Source organism: Pundamilia nyererei, unplaced genomic scaffold (genome assembly GCF_000239375.1).
Source record: "Pundamilia nyererei isolate P.nyererei 1_Seehausen unplaced genomic scaffold, PunNye1.0 scaffold00021, whole genome shotgun sequence".
NCBI classification, from domain to species: Eukaryota; Metazoa; Chordata; class Actinopteri; order Cichliformes; family Cichlidae; genus Pundamilia; species Pundamilia nyererei.
Window position 1 is genome coordinate 549118 of NW_005187422.1, and position 21469 is coordinate 570586.

The 21469-nt window shown below is 41.2% G+C and overlaps 1 protein-coding gene across 8 annotated transcripts in view; it reads right to left on the reverse strand.

Moving 5' to 3' along the window:
* The window catches only part of foxp1b (forkhead box P1b), a 145160-nt gene that overhangs the window by 68079 nt on the left and 55612 nt on the right, over nt 1-21469 (reverse strand). For all 8 annotated transcript variants that reach the window (XM_013909211.1, XM_005726610.2, XM_013909215.1 and 5 more), the window contains one exon: nt 10946-11115. In XM_013909211.1, the coding sequence (XP_013764665.1) occupies nt 10946-11104 (159 nt within the window). In that variant the 5' untranslated portion in view covers nt 11105-11115. The remainder of the gene's footprint in view (nt 1-10945; nt 11116-21469) is intronic.

A 21469-nucleotide genomic window follows, 5' to 3' on the forward strand; every position in this document is an offset into this window, starting at 1 on the left:
GGATATGAGATTTTGGTCATATCGCACAGCCCTAGTGGCTAAATAGATTTTTATTTACTTTAAATGAAAAGAAGTGCAGTTTTGATCAAGACTTCCAAATATGTCAATGTTACAAGTTAACCTGGTTAAAAATACATATTTTTAAATAACAGGGGGGTTTTACATGTGAATCTGTGAATTAAAACAGCTTCGGTGTTTAAGAGTACAGAATCCAGATCAGAGTTTTAGTGCACAACACGCACTGAGACCTGAGTAAAGGTTACTAGTTTCAGGCATTCTGATTTAAAGAATTGGACAGTAGCAGTAAAACCAAACTCACATGTCTGTCTAACACGGCAGTAATGTCAAACAGTTGAGTGTGCCTTGGACTAAATCCCAGCTCACCTAAATGGATTAATAAATTGTTGCCAGGAGTTAAATGTGTAACTGACACATTAAAGCGTGCATGGGTGCCAAGCCATCTAAATCATGCTCGTGTTTAGTTCTGTTTCTCAATGAACCACAGTTACACTATTGTTTTAGGTTTTGCACTTAGCTTGGCCATCTGAGAGAAATTACTTGTGTTCCTCGTGTCAGTGAGAACAAGACCCGTGATGGATCATGGGCTTCTCAGTACGCTCCTTTTGGCCTTACTCAATTTCCCCTGCCATGCTTCAACCGAAACCCCCCATCCCACCCACAGACAGTCCACAGACAGAACGGTGTCCTCCTTAAACAACTCTTTCTTTAACATCTGCCCAGAAGCAGTGCTGCTGCCTTTTGTCCACTCACTGTCTCCTAAGGCATGTCATCCAGCTCTAATCAAGCAGAAAATGGTCATAAATATTTCTTTCTGCTAGATTTCACATTCACATTTCACGCAGGGACATGATATTTTCCCCCCCCCCTACCTCCAGGGAGTACCTAATGCAAAAAACAGTCACTTATATTCAAGGCTCATGTTCCTTCAGTCAAATGCAGAACATATTTCCCGTTTGCAGGGAAAAACAAGGGGGGGGGAAAGGGAGGGAGCAAAGAAAAAAAGCAGAGGAGGGAGACATAAAGGACTGTCTTATTTTCTGTGCCATTTACTGGCTAGTACTTTCACAGCCATCCCATTACATCATGTCAAAGATTGTAAACAAGCAAATAACAACAGCGTATCAGAGACCACAGAGAGGGTGCAGCACCCATTGTCCTGGAGGTCTCTCTGTCACCAGCTAGGGAGGGAAAAAACATTTGTTTTCATAGTTCACTTAAATAATATATATCTTTCTTTATAGAGAGAAAAGGTCTGTGCGAGGATTTATTCGAACCATTGTCTCTGGCCTGGCTAAGTATTTATGGCACATGTCATTCACAGGATGCCGAGGTGCCATCACTTTTATTTATGACAAGACATCCCATCATGCCATTTCATTCTCTAAATGGTACACAGCTATTCACCAGTGAATACCGGCCTGTACCATTTTTCTCTCAAATAGAGGCCATGTCACCGCTGAACGTGCACAGGGGGTTGTTATTAATCACTCATACACACTTTGATGGGTGAATACATGTCAAACAATCAAATTTACTCCAAGAGACCTATGCATGGTGTGGCTGTCCATAGATATTTGCTTCAATGAAGGCTCATTTGATCATCAGAACTGGTAGTTTATCATATTTTACCCTCCGTGCAAAAAACATGGCTGTCAACTTTTTTAACATATAACAGAAACAAGGAGTATACACTGTGCACTGGTGCTGTGCTGACTGAAAGGTTACATCTATCTATCTATCTATCTATCTATTATAAAGGTCAGTCTTCTTGTCATGATGACTATATCACAACCTGTGAAAACAGTTGGATCGTGGCTCTGACGGCAACGTTCCAAACATCTGACGAATCAACCTTGATCATGTCATCATTAGGGTTCTGGGTCCCAAACCACGCTACAGATTTAAAGCCAAAATATCTTGTCCAGTCAAAAGAAACAAATCTCCTAGCTTAACTTCATGTAGTTAAAAGCAGATTATAGTTATAGTTGAGTTTCTTTTCCTCAATGTAAACACATCTGTGCTCGTTCTGCTTCACTGATCATTTTTCCTTGGCATGATTTTTTCAGGTCGTCATATTAACTTTGGTGAAAATAAAGCAAAACTTTAAGAGGTTAAGGTAATGAACGGTCTCTGCGCTCACTTCTTTTTAAGCCATGAATATCCTTCTTACCTCCTATCATTTAGCTTAGACTTGGTCTTAAATACTGAGTCCTTGGGAAGCACAGTTGTTTCGGGGTACTCCAGGGAGCAATATCTGCAGTCTGTGTGCCAACAAATGGCAGCAGGTGGCATTTTGCTACTGTGCAATCACCTAGCTACTGTTAGAACTCTAGAACTTCCTCCTCTGTCACCCAGCATAACCAGGACTTGAAGCCAGATGCCAAGGGTGAACACTGCTGTCTATTACCCGCACTGTGCCAAGAGATTATGAATAAGATATAAAAGTCAGGCTCACTACAGGCTTTTCACATTAGCCCGGCTGTGTAAGGGGATGCCCCCTATGCATACATGTATACAAGCAAGTGCACGTGCTTGCATGTGTCGTGCACACACCTCCACATGCACATGCACTTAAACATGCATCCATACATGCACGTGCATCAATATTTTTCATGCACATACAGACTCTATCTGAGGCAACTCTACCTTTGTAGAGACATCTTTTGCACACCCAAAAAATGCCTTAATCTGCAACAAGGATTATTGGAACAAATAAGTGTTTTAAAAGGGGAGAGTCCCGGTTTCAATTTCAATAGCTCATTTAACCCTTATCTGCCCAAATCCTTAGGGTCCATTCTATGTTAATTGGATCTACATTGCACAAGCATTGGGGGTGTTAACAAGCACAGGCTATGAATATTAATTACCCTGAAGTTTTCTGCACAGGAAAGACTTCACTGATACATATTAATTCTATGAAGTTTTTAAAGTAGTGCTCTCATTAAAAATGAATAGGCACTGCGCTTGAATGTTTTCCCATGAGGAATATTGCATCCTTAAGTCTATCCCTAATAAATTGGGTCAGATTGGATATCCTTAAAGAACAGCATCTCCTTAAAACGGGATTATTATTCAACTAAATGTAAACATTGCAATCGGGTGAAGAAAGGGTTTTGTTTAAACTGTGTTTTGACAATGGCCATTAAAGCTAGTCATGTCTGAGCGTGTACTTTCCCAACCACAGCCTCCTGAGGCCCTGTTAAAACGGTTACTTATTTACAACACTAAACACACAAGTTGTTCAGCTAAACAGTGCTAAATTACTCTGTTTGCCTGAATGTGTGTGTGTGCACGTGTTTCCGTGTGCAATGATTTGTGTGTGCATGTTGATGTGGAGCATTCAGAAGCTGTTGCTGGCACTACTTTAAATAAAACATTGAGGATGCATTAGTCCTCTGGCTAGCCGAGGCCTCTCTCTCTCTCTAAGCCATTTAATACTGAACCTATGTGTTTCCCTGTCTGCCTCCAGCCAGCTGCTTCAGACACCTGCTCAAAGTTTAGAGTTGCCCACTTCAGCACAAACACGCACACCATGGCCATCAAAGATGATCCGGGCACCACACAATGAGAGCCACTTCACTCTTCCTAATGATACCAGCATACACTTGCATCATTTACATGGGAGGCATTTGTACGTCCACACTTCCTTGACAACATTCCACAATTTTTCCACTAGGACAAACAGTGTGTTTCAACTAAAGACTGAGGATGCACCCAATTAATATCATAAATCTGGTTAGGATCGTGATACTATTCGGCCATCTGTTTAGTCCAAAACCCGGGTTTACATCCAGCTTGTCAGTAACACCGCTAACACTTCTGAATCAGACACTTTCAACATTATCTTGCTAACATGTTATAAAAAAGAAACCTATTAGGTCATTCAGTTTAGAGAGGTTTGCTGATTAATTGATCCCAACCCTGTCTTCCTTGTACAGATGCAAACACAAAACCTGATGAATTATAGGAAAAAACGGCCTGTACTAACACCAGCTCTTACCTATAAAATCTGGAAAAGTATAAAAAGGCTTTCTGGCGTTTTTATGGCATGGATGAATATCTTCACCATTAAATTACTAAATGTATAAGAATACCAGTGATAAGAGAAACTGGTTCTCTTGTCTACACTGAGAAAAGTGAAGCTTCTGTGTCATTTAGTTGAACTGAAGCTTTACATTGTTGCAACAGAAAACTGGGATTTCTGGGTTGAAGGTGTTTATTTCACGTTAACTAAATTAAAAATCACTTACCATGGGAAAAAAATCAACAAAAAGCCTGTAGTGTCAGTGTCAAGCTCTAAGCATCAGATCAGCCAAAGAGACAAGTGGACTCTGTGTTTTTTTTGTTTGTCTTTTATAGCTCATTTGTATTCAGATACACTCCAGGGAAGTGTAAGGAATTTCTGTTAGATTGTATTGGGAAGGAACAGACTTTAATATGAGAGAAATTAGAAATTAGAACCACAGTATCTGATTTTTCTGTCTGTCATATTCATTTTATTTAAGTAGCCACTGTTTGCACAGTGTTAGAAACATTGTTAATGTTAATGGCTGTTGCATTACCTATCTCATGTTTTAAAGGTGAAAAGGTTTTAAAAAGAGGGGTTTGGTGGAGGCCGGGTAGGGAAATCAGTTTTGCTTCATTTCATCTGGTCTGTTTTTTGTTTTTTGTTTTTCTTTCTCTTTATCAGCTGTTGTGTAAATAGAACTGAAGTCTTCATTGCTTTATTTTGTAATTTTTATTGTATTTTTGTTTTGCACATAAAAGGGAGCTTTTTTTTCTCTTTTTTTTTTAAACATACCATAATAAATCTGGTCCTTCAAAGAAGAATTTATTTGTATTTCTAGCAAGTTGATTGTGACAAAACCTTGGTTTTACTTTAGAGAAATCAGCTCTCGCTTTTGTTTTATAGTGAATTCTGTGGAGTAAAAATAAAAATAAGTAACATTTTGAACAAGGACATAAGAAACCAATTGTCAATTAAGTATCAGTAGAAACTCTATTTTATTACACTGACTAAAAAGTTGAAAGAGCTTAATAAAATTGCATGTAACAAAATTACAGTGTCCGAAGAGTCCACAGAACAAATGTACTCAGAAAATGATCTTTTTAGTTTGTTTCAATGTACATTTATGATTCTGGAAAAATAAATATTTTTGGCTTATTTTAAATACACAGTTACAGTTTTTATTAAATCAGAATTATAGTCTGAGTAATACTAATAAATTTAATTGTAACACATTAGAGTCATTTGATTCAAAGTAACATTTTTTTCAGTGTATGTCATTTTTTTTAAAGTTTATATATATATTTTTTTTAATTCTTTGTCTTTTTCTTTTCTAATAGCAATTTTAAAGGTCCAACATATGCAAAAAAACTTTGTGAAAATTTAATTATTTACCATGAATCAACTTTTGACATAGCTCCATTAACATGTTTTATTTTATGTGGGTGTAAAAAGAAAAAAAAACCTCAAACCTCTGAGCTACAGGGAAAGACGAGCGAGTGTGTTTGAATGTGTGTGCGCTTCTAAGTGTGGCCATTCTGATTACCACAATGTCAAACAACTCCTGTAATCCCCCTCCTGCTGCCCACATAGGCAGGGTGTGTAAACAGGATGTCGACCCAAGCAACAGTCAACTATTTTAAACTCTGGGTTTCAGCACACATGTAACCTGCGCTTCATCTCTTGTCAGTCGGACAGCAGCAGCTGGAGGTAGACTCAACAAAATGGATGAGTTCATAGGCTGTTTTGGAAAGCATCCACAAGCCAAAAATGAGGTGCTGGGTGGTTTACCTCTTGAAAGCTCACTAACAAAACCTGGGTGACAAGAGGATATGAAAAGTTGCACCTAGACTAAACACATTTTGTTTTCAGATTTATAAATGTGTGTAAAAGCGTTTAAAAAAGAGATACTTCCACTGAGGGAAGTGCGAGCGTTTGTAAAAATGGTCAGGATATTTTCAGAGACAGAGAGTTTGCTTTTTTTCCTTTAATAATTATTTCCCCTTTTTTCCCCACATAGCAACGCTTTGCTGTTCAATTTTCACCTCCATCTGTGTGATTATTAATCAGATCACACATCAATTGCCAGAACCAGCAAAGAAATTCAGCCTGTAATAAAACTGTCATGTGCTGTGGTATAAAGACAGATGTTGCCAGTTGTGTGATAACATAATTAAACTGTTCTGTGAGGGATTCCATAAAATTATTCAAATTGGACGAGCACTATCATTTTACCAATAAGCAATTTAGGGCAATATGCAGTGTCATAACACTGATGTTATCCTCTCTGCCAGATTTTCCAATAAGCCCGAGCCTTTGCTTGGCCTCCTGTGACAGTATGAACAGTATACATGAAGATACGTGAGAGCTGCTAGAGATGCTGGAGTGTCCTTTCAGTGTGATGCACAAACCGCTACACCACGAAGCCACTATACTGCAGCGAAGCGATTGGTCAAAAAGAACACACACACAGAGAGGACGGCTTTGTCATTCATGTGAAATATTCAGCATTGCACTGCACACGTCTATCTTATTCTGCTGTAGAGCAAATACAGAGATACTGGCAGGAATTCAATTCAAAGGCGCAGCGATAAGGGTGCGTTCTTCTTGTGTAACAGTGTATGTATTTCAATCTGGGCATAGCACGCTCTCTCTTTGCCCTCAGCTCTGCTGCAGAGTGCATACGATTAGCAGAGATCTGAGGCAGAAAATGCTCTCTGGCCTCCTCTCTGACCTGGTGCTGTTAACTCTCTCAGTCTGACCATTAGCCCATAATGTGGACTGGACGCCCAAAACCAGCAGGTCCTACACTTAAAGGCCTGACCTTTGCAACTCCATTCTACGTGAGCATATATATACTATTCACGTCTGTGTGTGCGTACTGGGAGAGCAAGGCTAATCATGGAACACTTGGCCATCAGAGAACAGTTAAGATTTGCAGTTCCACCTTCACAAGCCCCCACAAGGGACAGTGTATGATTTGCATTATGCAAGCAGAGGATGTGTGCCCACTCAGCTCTTTCTGTGGCCACTGTTATGGCCGTCAACCTCACGAAAGACACCTCAACCACACAGGCAGAGAGGAGGAAAACGAAAGAAGTAGCTAGCCGGTCTTATCTTTCAATATGTAGAAAATCTTTAAAAGCACTTGTTGGACAGGGTATGTTAGATGGATGTGCATGCAATAAAAGAAAAGCAGTTATTAATCATTGTTTTAGGTATTTTCTCTCGTGTGAACACCAGCCTAAGTTTATTAAAAGGACTCTTGTAAAGGACAGGATATTAATATTTAATGCTCTACAGTTGCATCACACGAACCAAATTTAGAGCGAAAGAGTAACTCGTATGTTTAAACAGGTAAGATGCTTTGCTGAAAATGACCACACATCACAGGAAATGTGAATATCGTGAAGACAGCAGCTCTAGAGCTAACAGGGTGTCCTTGAGAATATTACTGTCACCGTGCATTTATGTGACAACTACAGCTGCACAACACCGTTTCCTGTTGCAAAATCATTTAAATCACAAATCACATAACAGGTTATTGCAAAACTTTTTCATACTATTGCTTTTGTTTTATTTTCGCCCCTGCAGTATCTTCACTTCCTCATGTGGATAACGTTAAAACCACAACTTCTGCAACACAAACAAAAACAGAAAGCAAATAAACAGTGTGGTTCAGGGGTGCAGACACGTGTGCTATGAAAAGAAAAAAACTGCACATGCTATAATAGAGACATTTATTAATAATACATGGGTAACAGTGAACACAACGAGCACAGCAACAAGATGCACAACAAATGTTTACAAGGGCACCCAGTTGTCTAACTATTACAACACAACAGACAGGACATCGAGTTCCTCCTATAGAGAAATCTGCTGAATTTCAACAGCATCTTGGGGAAAAAAAGAGAAGAAACGCAACACCTTTTTCACCCTAAAAAATATTTGACTTACTAATAGACATGCTTAATTCAAGCTTATGGTCCACTTCCCCCAAATCTGACTAGTCAACAAGATGAATTCCCCTGTCAGAATCAAGATGATCAAACAGATTACAATTATTTCATCCCCCATCTTTATTAATGAGGACTGTCTTTCATAGTTATGTTCCCTAATAAGAATAAATGATATGCCACTGCCAGGTTTGTTGTTCCGGCTCACTCGAGGGACTCTCAGACATTTGCACTTTGAGTCTGAAAACATTTTAGATTGATTTTTGCGTCACCTAAAGGGGTAATGGCACCTTGCGTGTGTTGTGGAGAACAAAGAGCGCAGGAAAAAAAACTCTCAGTGTGTCAGTTAGAGGCATATTAGTGCAAGCCACAAATAAAACTTAAAAGAACGACTGTGAAATGTCACAAAAGTAAAAAGTTATCGAGTAACTGAGTGAAGATCGTAATGCCCCGGGGACAATTAACATGGTTCATGGTGCGTGAGGGAAAATCCTCGGCTAGGCTAATGGGAGAATAAAAAGACTGCCTGCCTGTCTTGCCAGTAACACTACCATGGTAAGTAGCCTATCAAAGTCCAGTGCCAGGAGCTGAGAGTGAGACATCTCGTCCTTCGTTCCCATCCGCGCGTCATTTATCACAGGCAACAATTAATACACCTCCCTGCATGCGGGCCACACAAATTAACCACTGGATTTGTTCAAACGGCATGAACCAGGAATTATTTCCGCATTTGCTACAGTAGAGAGAATGTTTCCGCAATATATGGAAGCAGGATGGAGAGAGTTGCTGGTTTCTCCTTTCTTTAAATGCCAGGGCAGATGCTGGAGAGCAATAGTTCTTTTTGGACGACTTGAAAACAGGGAGCATGCTTGGACGACTGGCTCTATTCTAGTGGGAAGGCTTTATTTCCATCCCTTGTTGGTGTCAAGTGCACATCCATGACATTTTTCTCGCCCGTTCTCTCCCTCTCCCCTGCCTCGCATTTATCAAAGTTGTAACCCTGTTGTCTTTGCAGAGCGAATCAGAATGTGCCCCTGGCAAAGAATGAAGGAAAAGTCAACAGGAATTAAGTTTCACTGCAACTGTTTACTCAACTGTGGCCTGCAGTTATTGAAATTTTATCCATGGTTTTGTGTGACTACTGCAGTAATGAATTCAGTATGGCTGTGATTTTCTCACTGACGACATGCTCGTTCGGAGCTGGAAAAAAGATGGGTGGGAGGTGGGGTCTGGGGTCTAGCTGGGGTAGTGGGGATGATCTGGAGAGGCCTAAAGGCTTCACAGACTAAGGCTGAGAATCAGAACACACACTGACTCATCCTTTGTACTTACTGAACAATCAACACTTCTTCGGCCACTTACAAAGAGGAAATGGAATTAACAGGGGCATCTTGCACCAAAACAAGCACCACACTTCTAAGATGACGACACCTAAAGCATTATTTTGCTTTGAGTGTATGTTTGACCAATTAATTATATTTACATACACCCATACTCGACAATAAAAAGGGAAAAAACAAACGTTTTTTTAAACAATTCAAAAACATGACTACTGACAAATAGTGACCTTACAGGGTTGTGCCAGTCCAAAGCCCAAAAGCTCCTGTAAAATTAGTGACTTATTGTTCCTGATTTTACAGATAAATAAATGCTAAACAAGTTAAAATTTGTAGTAAAGAATCATGCAAACGTTATGACTTCATTTAATTTGACCTGTTCAATGCTTACATGGATTAAAACATCCCTTCTGATATATCAATACATGGTAGTTTCCCTTTCGCGGTGGTACTGGGAAATAAATCCTCCAGTATCTCTGTTCTCCTGGGTGCAGAGCTACAGACTGGTACCCCTGCTGTTCTGCCTGTGCTAGCACATGATCAGCAATTAGCATTATAGCGAGGGGAAAGTGCTATAAGTGCATATAGCTGGTGTTACAAAGTTCCTGGCAAAAGCCCTGGTCATCTTACTGCTGAAGTGAAACCTGAGCTACACATCTGAAATTTCACAATAAAATTTATGTTATGTCTAAACGTCACCTAAAATGCCAAGCAATGACTCTTTAAACGGCTAAGCTATTTTGTCCTATTATCAAAATGTTCCCATCATTTCCGAAAAACAGAACTGTTCATCAGTAGCCAAATATCACAGCATCAGAACACCGTGATGACTGTGTTCAAAGATGATAAATGATAATACTGAGTTATTGCTCAGCTCTATGTGTTACAATGCCATTTCCCTCTTGTTCCATGCTACAGCTTTGTTTGCCTCCCTGTAAAAATGCTGATGGATGCGCTGTGACAACAGACAGCGGCACAGAGCCGTGCATCATCACCAAACAGCTCCTGACAACAACCCTAGTTGTGCTGTCGCAAAGACCAAGATAGTAGAAGACACACTGATCTTTTCAGTGTTGTTTCTTTAAACGCAGTGTCGTGTGCCACACATAACGCTGACACCAACAGAAAGAGCTTGTCTGTTTGCCTCAAGTCTGAGATGGTGAAAATGTTTCGGCTTCACTGACGATAACGCCGGCGTCTGTCTCCTCACCTCATTGGTTAGTACAGCAGAGTGTGGCATTAGTTGTGAGTGTGAGGTGTGTTTACAATGAGCCGGAGGAAAACGCTGTCATCCAATTGGATGTCACAGTTCCTTAACTGTCTACAAAATCCTGTGGCACCTACATACTTAAAATATGTCAGAACATCATAATAAATATTTGATGGAAATGCAGATGCTGCATGCTACGATAAACACGTTTGCAACCAAACAATCACACAGAAAGAGCACTCCTCGTCTTTTAAATATTCAAAAAGGGCCTCAGTATACATAAATAATAATAATAATGTGTTTATGAACTAGATGTACTTTGAGGAGGAATTAAATATTAAGAGGCACTTTAAGAGGCGGATCGGCCTGCTGTTGACATGGCTTAATAAAGTGAAGACAGGTGTGAATGGTCTACCTGGTGCTGCTGGAGATGCAGGAAATCTGCTGCAGTCACTTCCGCTGACGGCGCGGCACTTTTTGGTCGCCCCTCTCTGGGTACTCCCTCCACGCTCGCTCCTCCATTCTCATTGGCTGGGCCGTTGCTCGTCGCCTCCGTCCCAGATTCTTGCATCATGACTTAAAAACCTGAGAGAAGGCGCAGAAGAAGAGAAAACAGGGACAGAGACAGAGAGAAGCAGCTGTTAAAACACACTGCAATGAGGTCGCATTTCAACTGTGGGCCAAACTATAAACATCTGTCATATTCTTCCCACACAATTTCACTTTTGTTGCAGGTTTCCCTGTTGGTTTGTGCTTCCCCGTGTCTTGTTTGTTTGCGTGTAGCATATGCAATGAGGCAAACACACACACACACGCATTCACAGGCTGCCTCTAAACACAGTAATGAACAGCTCCTTTGTTTTGTCTTTTCCAGTGCAGATCCTTTACAGATGACAAGTCCATACCGGGCAGGAGAAAAGCAAGTGGGTTTTGTTTGTATCCTTCAGTATAGGGTATATGGAGAGCGCTGGGGGGGGCATGGTGGAGGGGTTGGGGTTCGGCACACATGTAGAGGAACCCAACCTGCGTTGAGTGAGAGCAGAGGAGCCCAAGAAAACACTGGACCTCCAAAACAAAACACTTTCTATGGAAATGGATATATTTACTTGCATGGCTCCCTGAAGAACCACGGCAGAATGGCTTTTTAATGGGAAACAGAGCGACTGTGTGAGGCCTGCCAAAGGATCTCCATGAGAAACATCCAATCTGAGGCTGAACGAAAACAGTCAAATCCTTGAGGGGTGCTCAATTAACACCAAAACACAGGTCTGAATATAAATAAATCCTTTTGCATTGGAAAAAAATGTTGACTTTCATAACTTAATCTAACTGAAAAGGGTAAAATACAAACACTGGCAGTCGTTTTAAGCACCACTGCACGCTTTATGTAAAATTATGGCAGCAGCAATCAGTGAATACACAGCTATTTGCTTACAAGATATGTCCTCAGTTTTGTTTTTGGATACACAAAAGCCAGACAGACATGCCATCTATCCCAGCACACCCCCTCTGTCTCTCTGGGGATAAGTGCCAGTGACACTGGTGCATATCTGTGCCTGAATTCCTCAAATCAGTGGAATGATTTACAGCTATTGTGTGCTGGTCACAGGCTTCATTGCTGCAATGCATCTATCCCCCCAATTCCAGGGCAGTTAATGAAGCTGACCAAGTCAGGCAGAAGCAAATTAACTTGGCTGATTAATTATTTATATGAAGCAGAATAAATGCCTTTAAAACACTGGGCCTCATCATGAAAGAATGTGAAAGTGGAACTAAATGCAGATTTATGGTGCTGCATTTAACGCATGTAATAGGAAGGCCAGTCTGAGTTTATATGTGCTCAGGTACACATGCACAGCGTCTCCAGAGATCCCATCTAAACAAGATGCAGACACACACCCAAGGGGACACACACTCAGGCTGACGGACAGGAAATTGGGGTTGACAACTTGTCACAAAAGAATATTTACAGAGCAGAGGTGAGATAATAATCTAGAAATGGGATTATTTAAAAAAATAAACAGTGGTGTGAGGAGAACTGCGCTTTCAAAATCAGTTTTTTTTAGGGACAGGCTCGTAGCTCACTATCATCAGCAGCAGTTTGGGGCTAAGAGGAGCTAAAACTGTACCAGAACACAAAGCAAACTCCAAAGAGCATTATAGTTTACATTTCCTCTCAGCCCTCCTCGCAAGAAGCATGACTGAATGAGTCATCTGACACTGTGGCCTGTGCCGGTTCAGTTGTGTGTCACAACGCCCCCACACTCAGGGGCCTGTCTGAGCAGCTTGGGCCCGGCCTACAGGGCCTGTTCTTTGGGCTGGAGCTTGAGCTGGCCCCCCTCTCCCTCCAGACAGATGTTGACCCGGCTCACCCTTCCAGTCTGGCACAGCCTCCCTCCATAATGGGATTTTCTAAACAAGGAGTGAGCAAGAGGAATACTGTGGGATGGGACCCAGCCAGCCACAACTCCATCTACAGGCCCCTGCCTGCACCAACTCCCCTTCTGAGACACCAATTAGAAACACACATTCTCAGGCGAAATTAAATGCCATTTGAAATAAACCATGTGCTGACGTTATTCACCCCCACTTATTTTTCAAATAAAAGATATTTTCCACTTGCGGGAAAAAAAGAGCTGTCTTTTTCTTCTTTTTTTCCTCTCTAAAGCTACATAAGGGAGGGGGGGGGGTAATGGCTATTATACATGCACTGTCATTCCATGCAAAAATTTTCATAATTGTAACGGAAAGGCGTAAATTTCCAAATGCACAGCATCTCCAAAAGTAATCAAGAGAATGAGCCGCGGGGCTATTTTAATGTATGCAAAACTAGTGACCCACAATAAAGGAGAGGAAGGCTACAATGAATGCAAAGTAATGCGCGCATGCTTGCGACCGGCACTGATGAGGGGATGGCTAAAATTAACACCCAATTAATTTTCGAATTGACAAACAAATGAAACCCATAAATCTAGTTTCTCATTAATTTTAGCACAGAATAATTCAAAGCTGCAATATCATGAGTGAAAAAATTGGAGGGAAAAAAGAAAATGGAAAATGGGCATTATCCATCATAAATATCAAGCAGATAGGAAAGAGCCTTATTAGAGAGTTGTGCTGATAACAATGTTAATCTGTGAAGCACTGAGGCACGGACACCATCATCATCAGCTGAGGCCCGGGCAACTTGGCCACGTGACTCGGCCCTGAGTTTGTTTATCTATGTATTTATTTTCACTTTGCTCTGGGGAAAGCCTTGTGTGTGTGTGTGTGTGTGTGTGTGTGTGTCTGCGATGATGATGACGATGACTCGAAAAGCTCCAAGTTTTTCCATTTATACACCACGTGCAAATTCAACTGTAATTATGGGTCAAGCATCATGCTAAATGGGGTGTAGTTACTCGGTTTAAGAACATATGCATTCGTGGTCCAAACACAAACATTTCAACATAATAAAATACACAAAAGGAGACGTGAGGGGAAAAAAGAAAAAGAAAAGCTCTCTTATTATTAATGGAGCATGTCAGTTTTTTCGGAGCTGGAAAAAAAAGTTTAAAAAAACAAAAGAGAATGAAAATAATGGAAATTCCAGGAGATCAAAACAAGGCAACAACAGTTTGTACAAAGAGAACTAGCTGTGCTGTTGATTATTAGATGCCTGCCTGGTCTTTAGGGGGGAGTTGCTTGCAAAATAAAACAAGTGTTTGGAACAAACACTGGATAATAAAAAAAGGTCAGAGTTCCTGTTTGTTTACAGTTTGTTTTGTTTTCCCTGCTTCAAATGGCATAGGGAGTACAGTACAAACAAGAGTCACATGGGTCTCCCACCTGACCAGACAGGTTGAAGGTTAAGAACAGCCAGCGGGCCAGAGCTCATCACCACAATGGAAATCCAATGCCTGTCCCCCTGTCATGCCTGCCTGGAATTCAACAGCTCAAACGAGTCAGCGGTGGATTCAAGGTAGGGCTGGTCCGTGCAGCTGTGCTCTGACCCTTCTCCGTGTTCTGTTTTTCTCTAATGCTCATGACAGCAAAGCCTCGGCAGCCACCTGCTTCGATTCACCAAGTTCTCACACAGACGTTGTTTACAGAAGCACACAACAAAAGCACAACATTTCTTGGGTGGGAGATAATGACATACAAAGGAGGACACAATAGGGAGAAGTTCACTTTAGAGCTGTTTAGGTTCAGCTTGGTTGCCAGACTAGACAACACATCGGCGTGCACCAAAGGTGCAACAACAGAATGCTTCTGAAGGTTGCTGAACAGGCTTGTGTTTTGCTGTATTTTGGCTCCTGATGTGAGGGAAAAGTCGAAAGACAAACACAAGCTGCATGTTAAATAATCCATTATCGCAGCCCTCATCACTGATAACAAACTACTCTGAGTATCTCTTGAAAATATTCCGCTGGACAACACAACACGGAGAAATTGGGCTAAATTCCAACAAGCTTTATAAACTGCACTCCCACTCCCTCATACATATCATCTCCACACAGCAGAACCACCTCAGTCACAAAGCCTGAAAGTGGATCCAGTTGCCGCTCCTCTTCTGAGAGAAACGAACGGCCGTGGTGACATTCTGCCAAAGGAGACTTCACAGCCAGACCAAACAACCGTGTAATCTTGTCAGCCACTTCAACCAAGTCACAGATAAGCAAAGCATATCTCCAGACCTCTCTGACAATATAGAAGTAAAACACGCTGCACCCACCCTTCTGCAAATAATACCCCCATTGCAAATCCTAGATTTCTGCTCCACAAGAGACACAGAAGTTCTTCCCAGACCTTGTACAGGGTATAAGCAGGCCACTGACACCAGCAAACAAAGCAGCTGTTTGTTTAATAAGTGATTGCTGCCATGGCTACAGTAAACATGGAGAGCAGGGGTTTGTGTTTATGAACAAACACATCTCCTTGCAGGAGCCATTTAATATTAACCAGGTGAAATGATCAGCCAATTTCCTAGGTGACACTAGGGGCAGGCAGAGTGTAAACAGGTTCTAGGAGGGGAGAAGGAGGGGCGAGGCTTTAGGGAATCAAGGTCGATGCAAACGCAGCTTTGACTAGAATAAACAGCGAGGCAAAAGTCAAGATAAACAAAAAGTCATTCTTCTGACATTTCGAGACGCATTAGGCTGGCGTGTTGCAGCTGCTCGCAAGCCACCGTGAATGAGAACAAGATGGGGGTGACGGGCGGGGTGGGCAGCCATGGGGGTGGTCTCCTATGGAAACACATCATTGTCAAGCAAAGCAATCGTGTGTTTCTTCCAGGCCCAACAAACAGTGGCGCTTCACAACAGCACAGCGAGGAACTTGTAAAAACATGTTAAACATTTACCTCATTCAATTATTCAGTAACCGGGTTTGTGGAAATAACAAAGGAAGTCTGAGGGCTCCCAGAGATGGCACTCACTACACCAGGGCATGGAGAGAAAAACAACAAAGAAGGAATTAGGTGGAACTGAGCAAGAAAAGATGTTATCCTTCATAAATCACAGCGCCTGGTTTTGATTACTTGATTTATGTGTGACTTGAATAGTAAGATTATGACTTAGTCTGCCTGCTACATCAAAAATGTAATTGCCCACACATAAGTGATTATACACAGTAGATAATGTATAGCGGGGACTTTCAAGCAGCACATCACCTTGACCATTAATTTTTCATGCATACAACAACTTGCCATCTGCTGAGATGAAGCCATCCAACAAGGCTTCCTCACCCAGGATCCCCTGGTGTCTTTTCCCCCTGCACTTCCCCTACTGATATAATTTAGTCCCCCTAAAAAACTGCTAGCCCCATGAGAGGAAGCCATAAAATATGATCAAAACACATATTTATATCACCTCGGGATGACTACAATAGGATTCTCAAGCATGAAAGTTTAGATCCAAACCTATTACTACACCGCAAGCAGAGGTGACTAGGATGATTCACGCGAACATCCGAGTATTAACACGCTACAAGTGCAGATAAATTAACAACAAGCAGGGCGCAAAAAGGCAGATTCCAGTAGCGAAACTGAGTAGATCCGCAATTTCAGAAAACACACAAAGCCGTTTGTCTCCTTTGCATGGAGCCATGTGAGAAACACCTCTGTGCAACGGCCTGCTGTGCACAGACAATGACGGAATGTGCCAAAGTAAGGCAGGCCATGATATTTTTAGTGCAACTAGGGCCGATGGAGACTAAGTAAATAGAGAAATCTAATGAGTTTAAATCTGGTTGTGCATGAATGGAATAGTAATTCTGGGATGTGGAGCCTCTTTTAGGAGTGGTACGCCACACATTTTCTCAGCGACTCTCCTTCATTTGACTTTGATAATCTCGCTCACATGTGGCTTATGCCCATTAACACTACAGCGAGAGGACAGACACCAGGAGACGAGGGGCTGCTTTTTCTGACCACGGGCTCAATGGAAGGGGGAACAAAAAGCAAGCACTGCTGCCCTCAAGCTCGTCTTACCAATTAGATGTGTCAAACACAAAAAAACCCAAAGAAAAACACGAATCTATCAGCGTCCTACGGGAGTTGCAAAAGCACTTATTGTTTTAACATTACTTAAAGTGTGTCATACATTTTTAATCATTTTTACTAGAATCCATGTAAGGGCTGCTCCCAATGTGCTGCTCCCAAATGTGTCACATAGATTTTCCTGGGAAAACTGAGGTTAGCCTTAACGAACTTGTCTAATTAATATTGTGTGCCTATGCAAAGAAAGGAAAATATTATTAGCATTGCTGCCTTTTGGGGGTGGCAGGTGTCAACTCATCAAAGTGCACGCTTCCTTTGTCGTCTGACAACATGAGCTTAATCATTTTTTGGTAAAAGCTTTGCAGTTCTGTGAAATCGCAAACACAGACCTGTGGTAAACCACAGCTCTAAAGACAAAGTAAGCTGCTAATTACCACTGAGTAAGTCATCAGCTGTGCTACATCCATTTATTACATTTCCACTCTCAGTACCATGCATGATAAGTGGAAGAAAGCATGGTCTGGTCAAACCCCTGCTATTTAAAAAAATCTTGACGGTGTTAAATGTTCCTCTGCAGACAAAAACGCACAGCGGGTGCATGTCTCCAACCTCTCTTGTTTAGAGTTACTCACAAAGAGATTAAGTTAAGCTATTGATTTCCCAGACACAGTGATTAACCTTTACACACAAATAATGGCACGGTAATGGAGTGACTATTTTGTTTAAATAGTTACTCACAACTGTCATTCCTTCAACCGCTGCTTAAAATTGACCAAGTTCTCTGTTCATGAAACGTACGCAGTCGGCTCTTTGACGTGTGATTGGCTGTCGTTATTATGGGTGTGGCCTTACCCACTGAGTCCCCCCACTCCTCCTCATGGAGACGTTCTTCCTCAACGTGCCACGACAGGGGTCATTTAAGCCTAAGAAGCATGTTATGGCTTCCCAGAGAGAGGACAGCAAGGGTTAAAAAGGAAGGGAGCTCCATCAAGCAGTTAAATTGAAGATAAAGGGCAAACGGCTAAATAGCAGAAGACCCTACATGAATTTCTTCCTTTTAATAGAATCAGGTTTTAACAACTCTTTTTTGTTAAATACAGCCCATGTCAGGATGATGCGTCCCACTCATAAAGCAGCACAATGACAATGTACAGTGGCACTAATACAAGGACATAGTTCATCATGACATTTTCTGCAATTCCCAACTGATTAGGGTCATTATGTTGGAGGCCTGATTTATGTTGTCATTTCCTCTCACCGATCCTGCATCAATGAATCTTAATGAATTGGTAAATAAGGGTGAAGATTACACTGTGTGACACCGCAACATTTCTCACCCTCAACGGCCGAGATTTATGTAGCCAATTAGAGACTAACAGAGAAAATTGGCTGGCAGAAAAATAATATTCTTTATGGCACAAAATGGAGGCGCATTCTCAGTGAAGGGCAATTGTGTTGTCAGTGTTGAAGTCCATAAAACAGCCTTCTAACCCTCCTTCCAAACGCAAAAAAAGGGAGAGCAGGACTATTGTTTGCAAGCAGGGCAAGTTCAGACCATTGTGAGGCTGCACGTTTCACTGAGACGTTCAGACGTGCGCCCAGCCAAAGTCCTTAACATTCACCGCGGCCTACCTCGCATGTTTGAGCAGCATAAATACAGCGCCGTATGACAAACATGTTTACCTTCTCCCTGCAAACATCAGACAATCAGACACCATGAGGTGCTGCTTCTCTAATGAAGACACAGGAGCTTTTATCAAGGCCGGCCGCGTCCCTCTGTCACAAATGTGGCTCTTTCATACAGACATCAAATAACATTTGTACAAAGAAATGAATCCAAATTATTTGTGCTAAACATACAACAGGGCAATATTTGTCAATTAGTTTTTTATGCAAGGATAGAAACACATCCAAACGCCCTTCATCTTTCCTTTTTTTTTTCAAAGTAGGAATATCAAAATAAAATCACCTATTTGAAGATATGTCTGATCAGCACATAGTGGAGGACATATACAATCTGATTAGGGCTCTTTAAGTATTCCTGGGCACATCATTATTACAAGCATGATAGCTTTTATTTCTCAGATGCAGATTAAAGAATCCTGACGATGATTATGGTGAGGGACAAAACTGTTTTTGTGTATCACTACAAAGCATGAAAAGCCAGCCTGCTTATTAATACCAACTTCTTAAAAGGGCACTTAGAGTTATAATGAGAGCCTTTATGTATTACATATTGTGACTAGATTTACTGTGAGGAAGCGGCTCTCCACATCAAACAAGCCGGCTTGCTATTAGGCACAGGGGCTGAGGGATGCTGTGTGAAAAGGAGTGGAAAATTAAAGCTGAAGCAACGCAGGAAAGGGCTTAATTTACTGGCATGTACAGTATGCAAATGAGATTACTCTCAGCTTAACTGCATCATTTATGTCCATAATAACAGCATCATCATTACAGGGCTCAAATTAAATTACACTGTAATTAGCATATCAAAGTGATTGGTTAAAGTTTAAAACAAATACCCAATTTTGTTAATGAACATCTGTAATCACCGTGTAGACTCTCAGTGAAAACATCCAAAACAAATATGTGTTTTGGAGAAGGGGAGGAATAGCCCCCACAAACGACATGCCCGTATGTATACATGTGCGTCTGTGTGCATCACAGTGCTGCTGGTGCTGGGGGGGGTGGGGGCTGGGGGTGTTGTACCTGGAGAGCTCCACACGCTCAGGATATATTTCCCAAACTCCAGGAGATCAAAGATCCAATTTCCCACACTTGCCACTTCAGGAGCTCATCAATAAAATACTAATCACTTCACGGCTGATTCTGAGAGTGGAGCCGCAGCCAAAGGCTTAGGGAGACTTCCATATCGCAAAAAAACACCTCTCCTCTGACTGTCTTGACTGTTGTTGAGCGTGCGCACACGCTTCATCAACAGCCGCACATATAATTTGCAGTCAGGTTTTATCCAATAGCTGTCCTGCCGCTTTACCTTACAAACATGGCGAGTGTTAGCATAGAGCCTCAGACCCTGACAGAAATCACATACGCCTTATTTCAAACGCATATTAATGATCTGGCACTTTCATCAGCTACACATTATAGACATTTTTCAAATTTTGCACAATAAAAAGCCCAACGACTACCTTTGTTTCCCCAACAACAGCATTTCTTTTCCCACCTCTGCTAATAACGCACCAAAAAAGTGGCAGCAGCTAGTGGTGTGCATTATCAGAAATGCACTCGTCAAATTTTAAAGAAGTGGCATCTTATTTTATTCATTAAGAAATCCATTAAAAGGCCTTATTCCTTGCAAGTATGTAAAAGATGTGCCTTTCAAGGTAGAGCTGGGGCAAATCCACTCCATCAGCTAATGACGGCACTCATTACACAGAGAAGCTGGCTAATGAAGGCGCGGTGGCCGGCCGATCCCCTCACCCAGCATAAAGCCCTATGAAATGCTAATATCTCACTTCTAATTAAAGGATACTAAGTCCAAATGCACCTTCACGGCTACTAGCTGGCAACATAAATTTTATTTTTTAACACTACACTACACCCAGAGATGTGCCTGAGCAACATTCCATTAATTCATATTTTAATACCCTCACCAGTCCTGCGTTAGCCATGCTGCCTGCCTCTACTCTACCTTTTCTCGCCTCTATCAGCTTTATATTGTGAGTAAGCACATCATTACGCTTTCTAAGAGTATTTTTTTTCTTTTCTTTTTTTGTTTGCTGCTTTTTGTTAGTGCACATTTTGCTTTAAAGTGCTTCCAGAGATAAACACTTATGCACACATAGCCTTTATGCGTGTGTCAGAGGGGAAAGGTCATGAAAAAACAAAGAAAGAAAAAAAAAAAAGGGAAAATATGCCAGCATTGCCCCTGCTGCACATGTACGCATTTACAATGTTTACACATCTTTGGCTGTAAATATGTTTACAAGAAAACCCGGTGCCTTTCTCAGAAACTGACCTTGAAGCCAGTAAACAAACCTCTTCACAAAGTTCATTAACGTCAAAGAGGGTATAGTCTTTTTCCCTTAGATGAAAAACAAAATAAAGAAAAGGTCAGCGCCATTAGCTTATCAAGAAAATATAACTGCAATGGAGTGGAAATTATAGTTAGGCCTGAACAAATACTGATGAAATAATGAGCAGGATGTGAGTCTTAACTATGGTTCAAAATAAACGTGAAAAAAGGTCTATTAATCATTCATTGCCAGGTAAAAATGTGAACTGGTGGGTAATAATTTGATAAATTCTTTGCATCTTCCTCTGTGTATGTGTCATGTTGTTTTAAGGTCACCGTGACTCATTTAGGTATTCAATAAGAGCAACTGTGAAAATCAGATTAAAAAAATGCAATGCAAAAGATTTTTTTAGGAAGAAAAAGATGTGGTTTAAAGTTGTATTATTCTGAGGTGTAATCTTTAAAAAACAAACAAACCTCACACC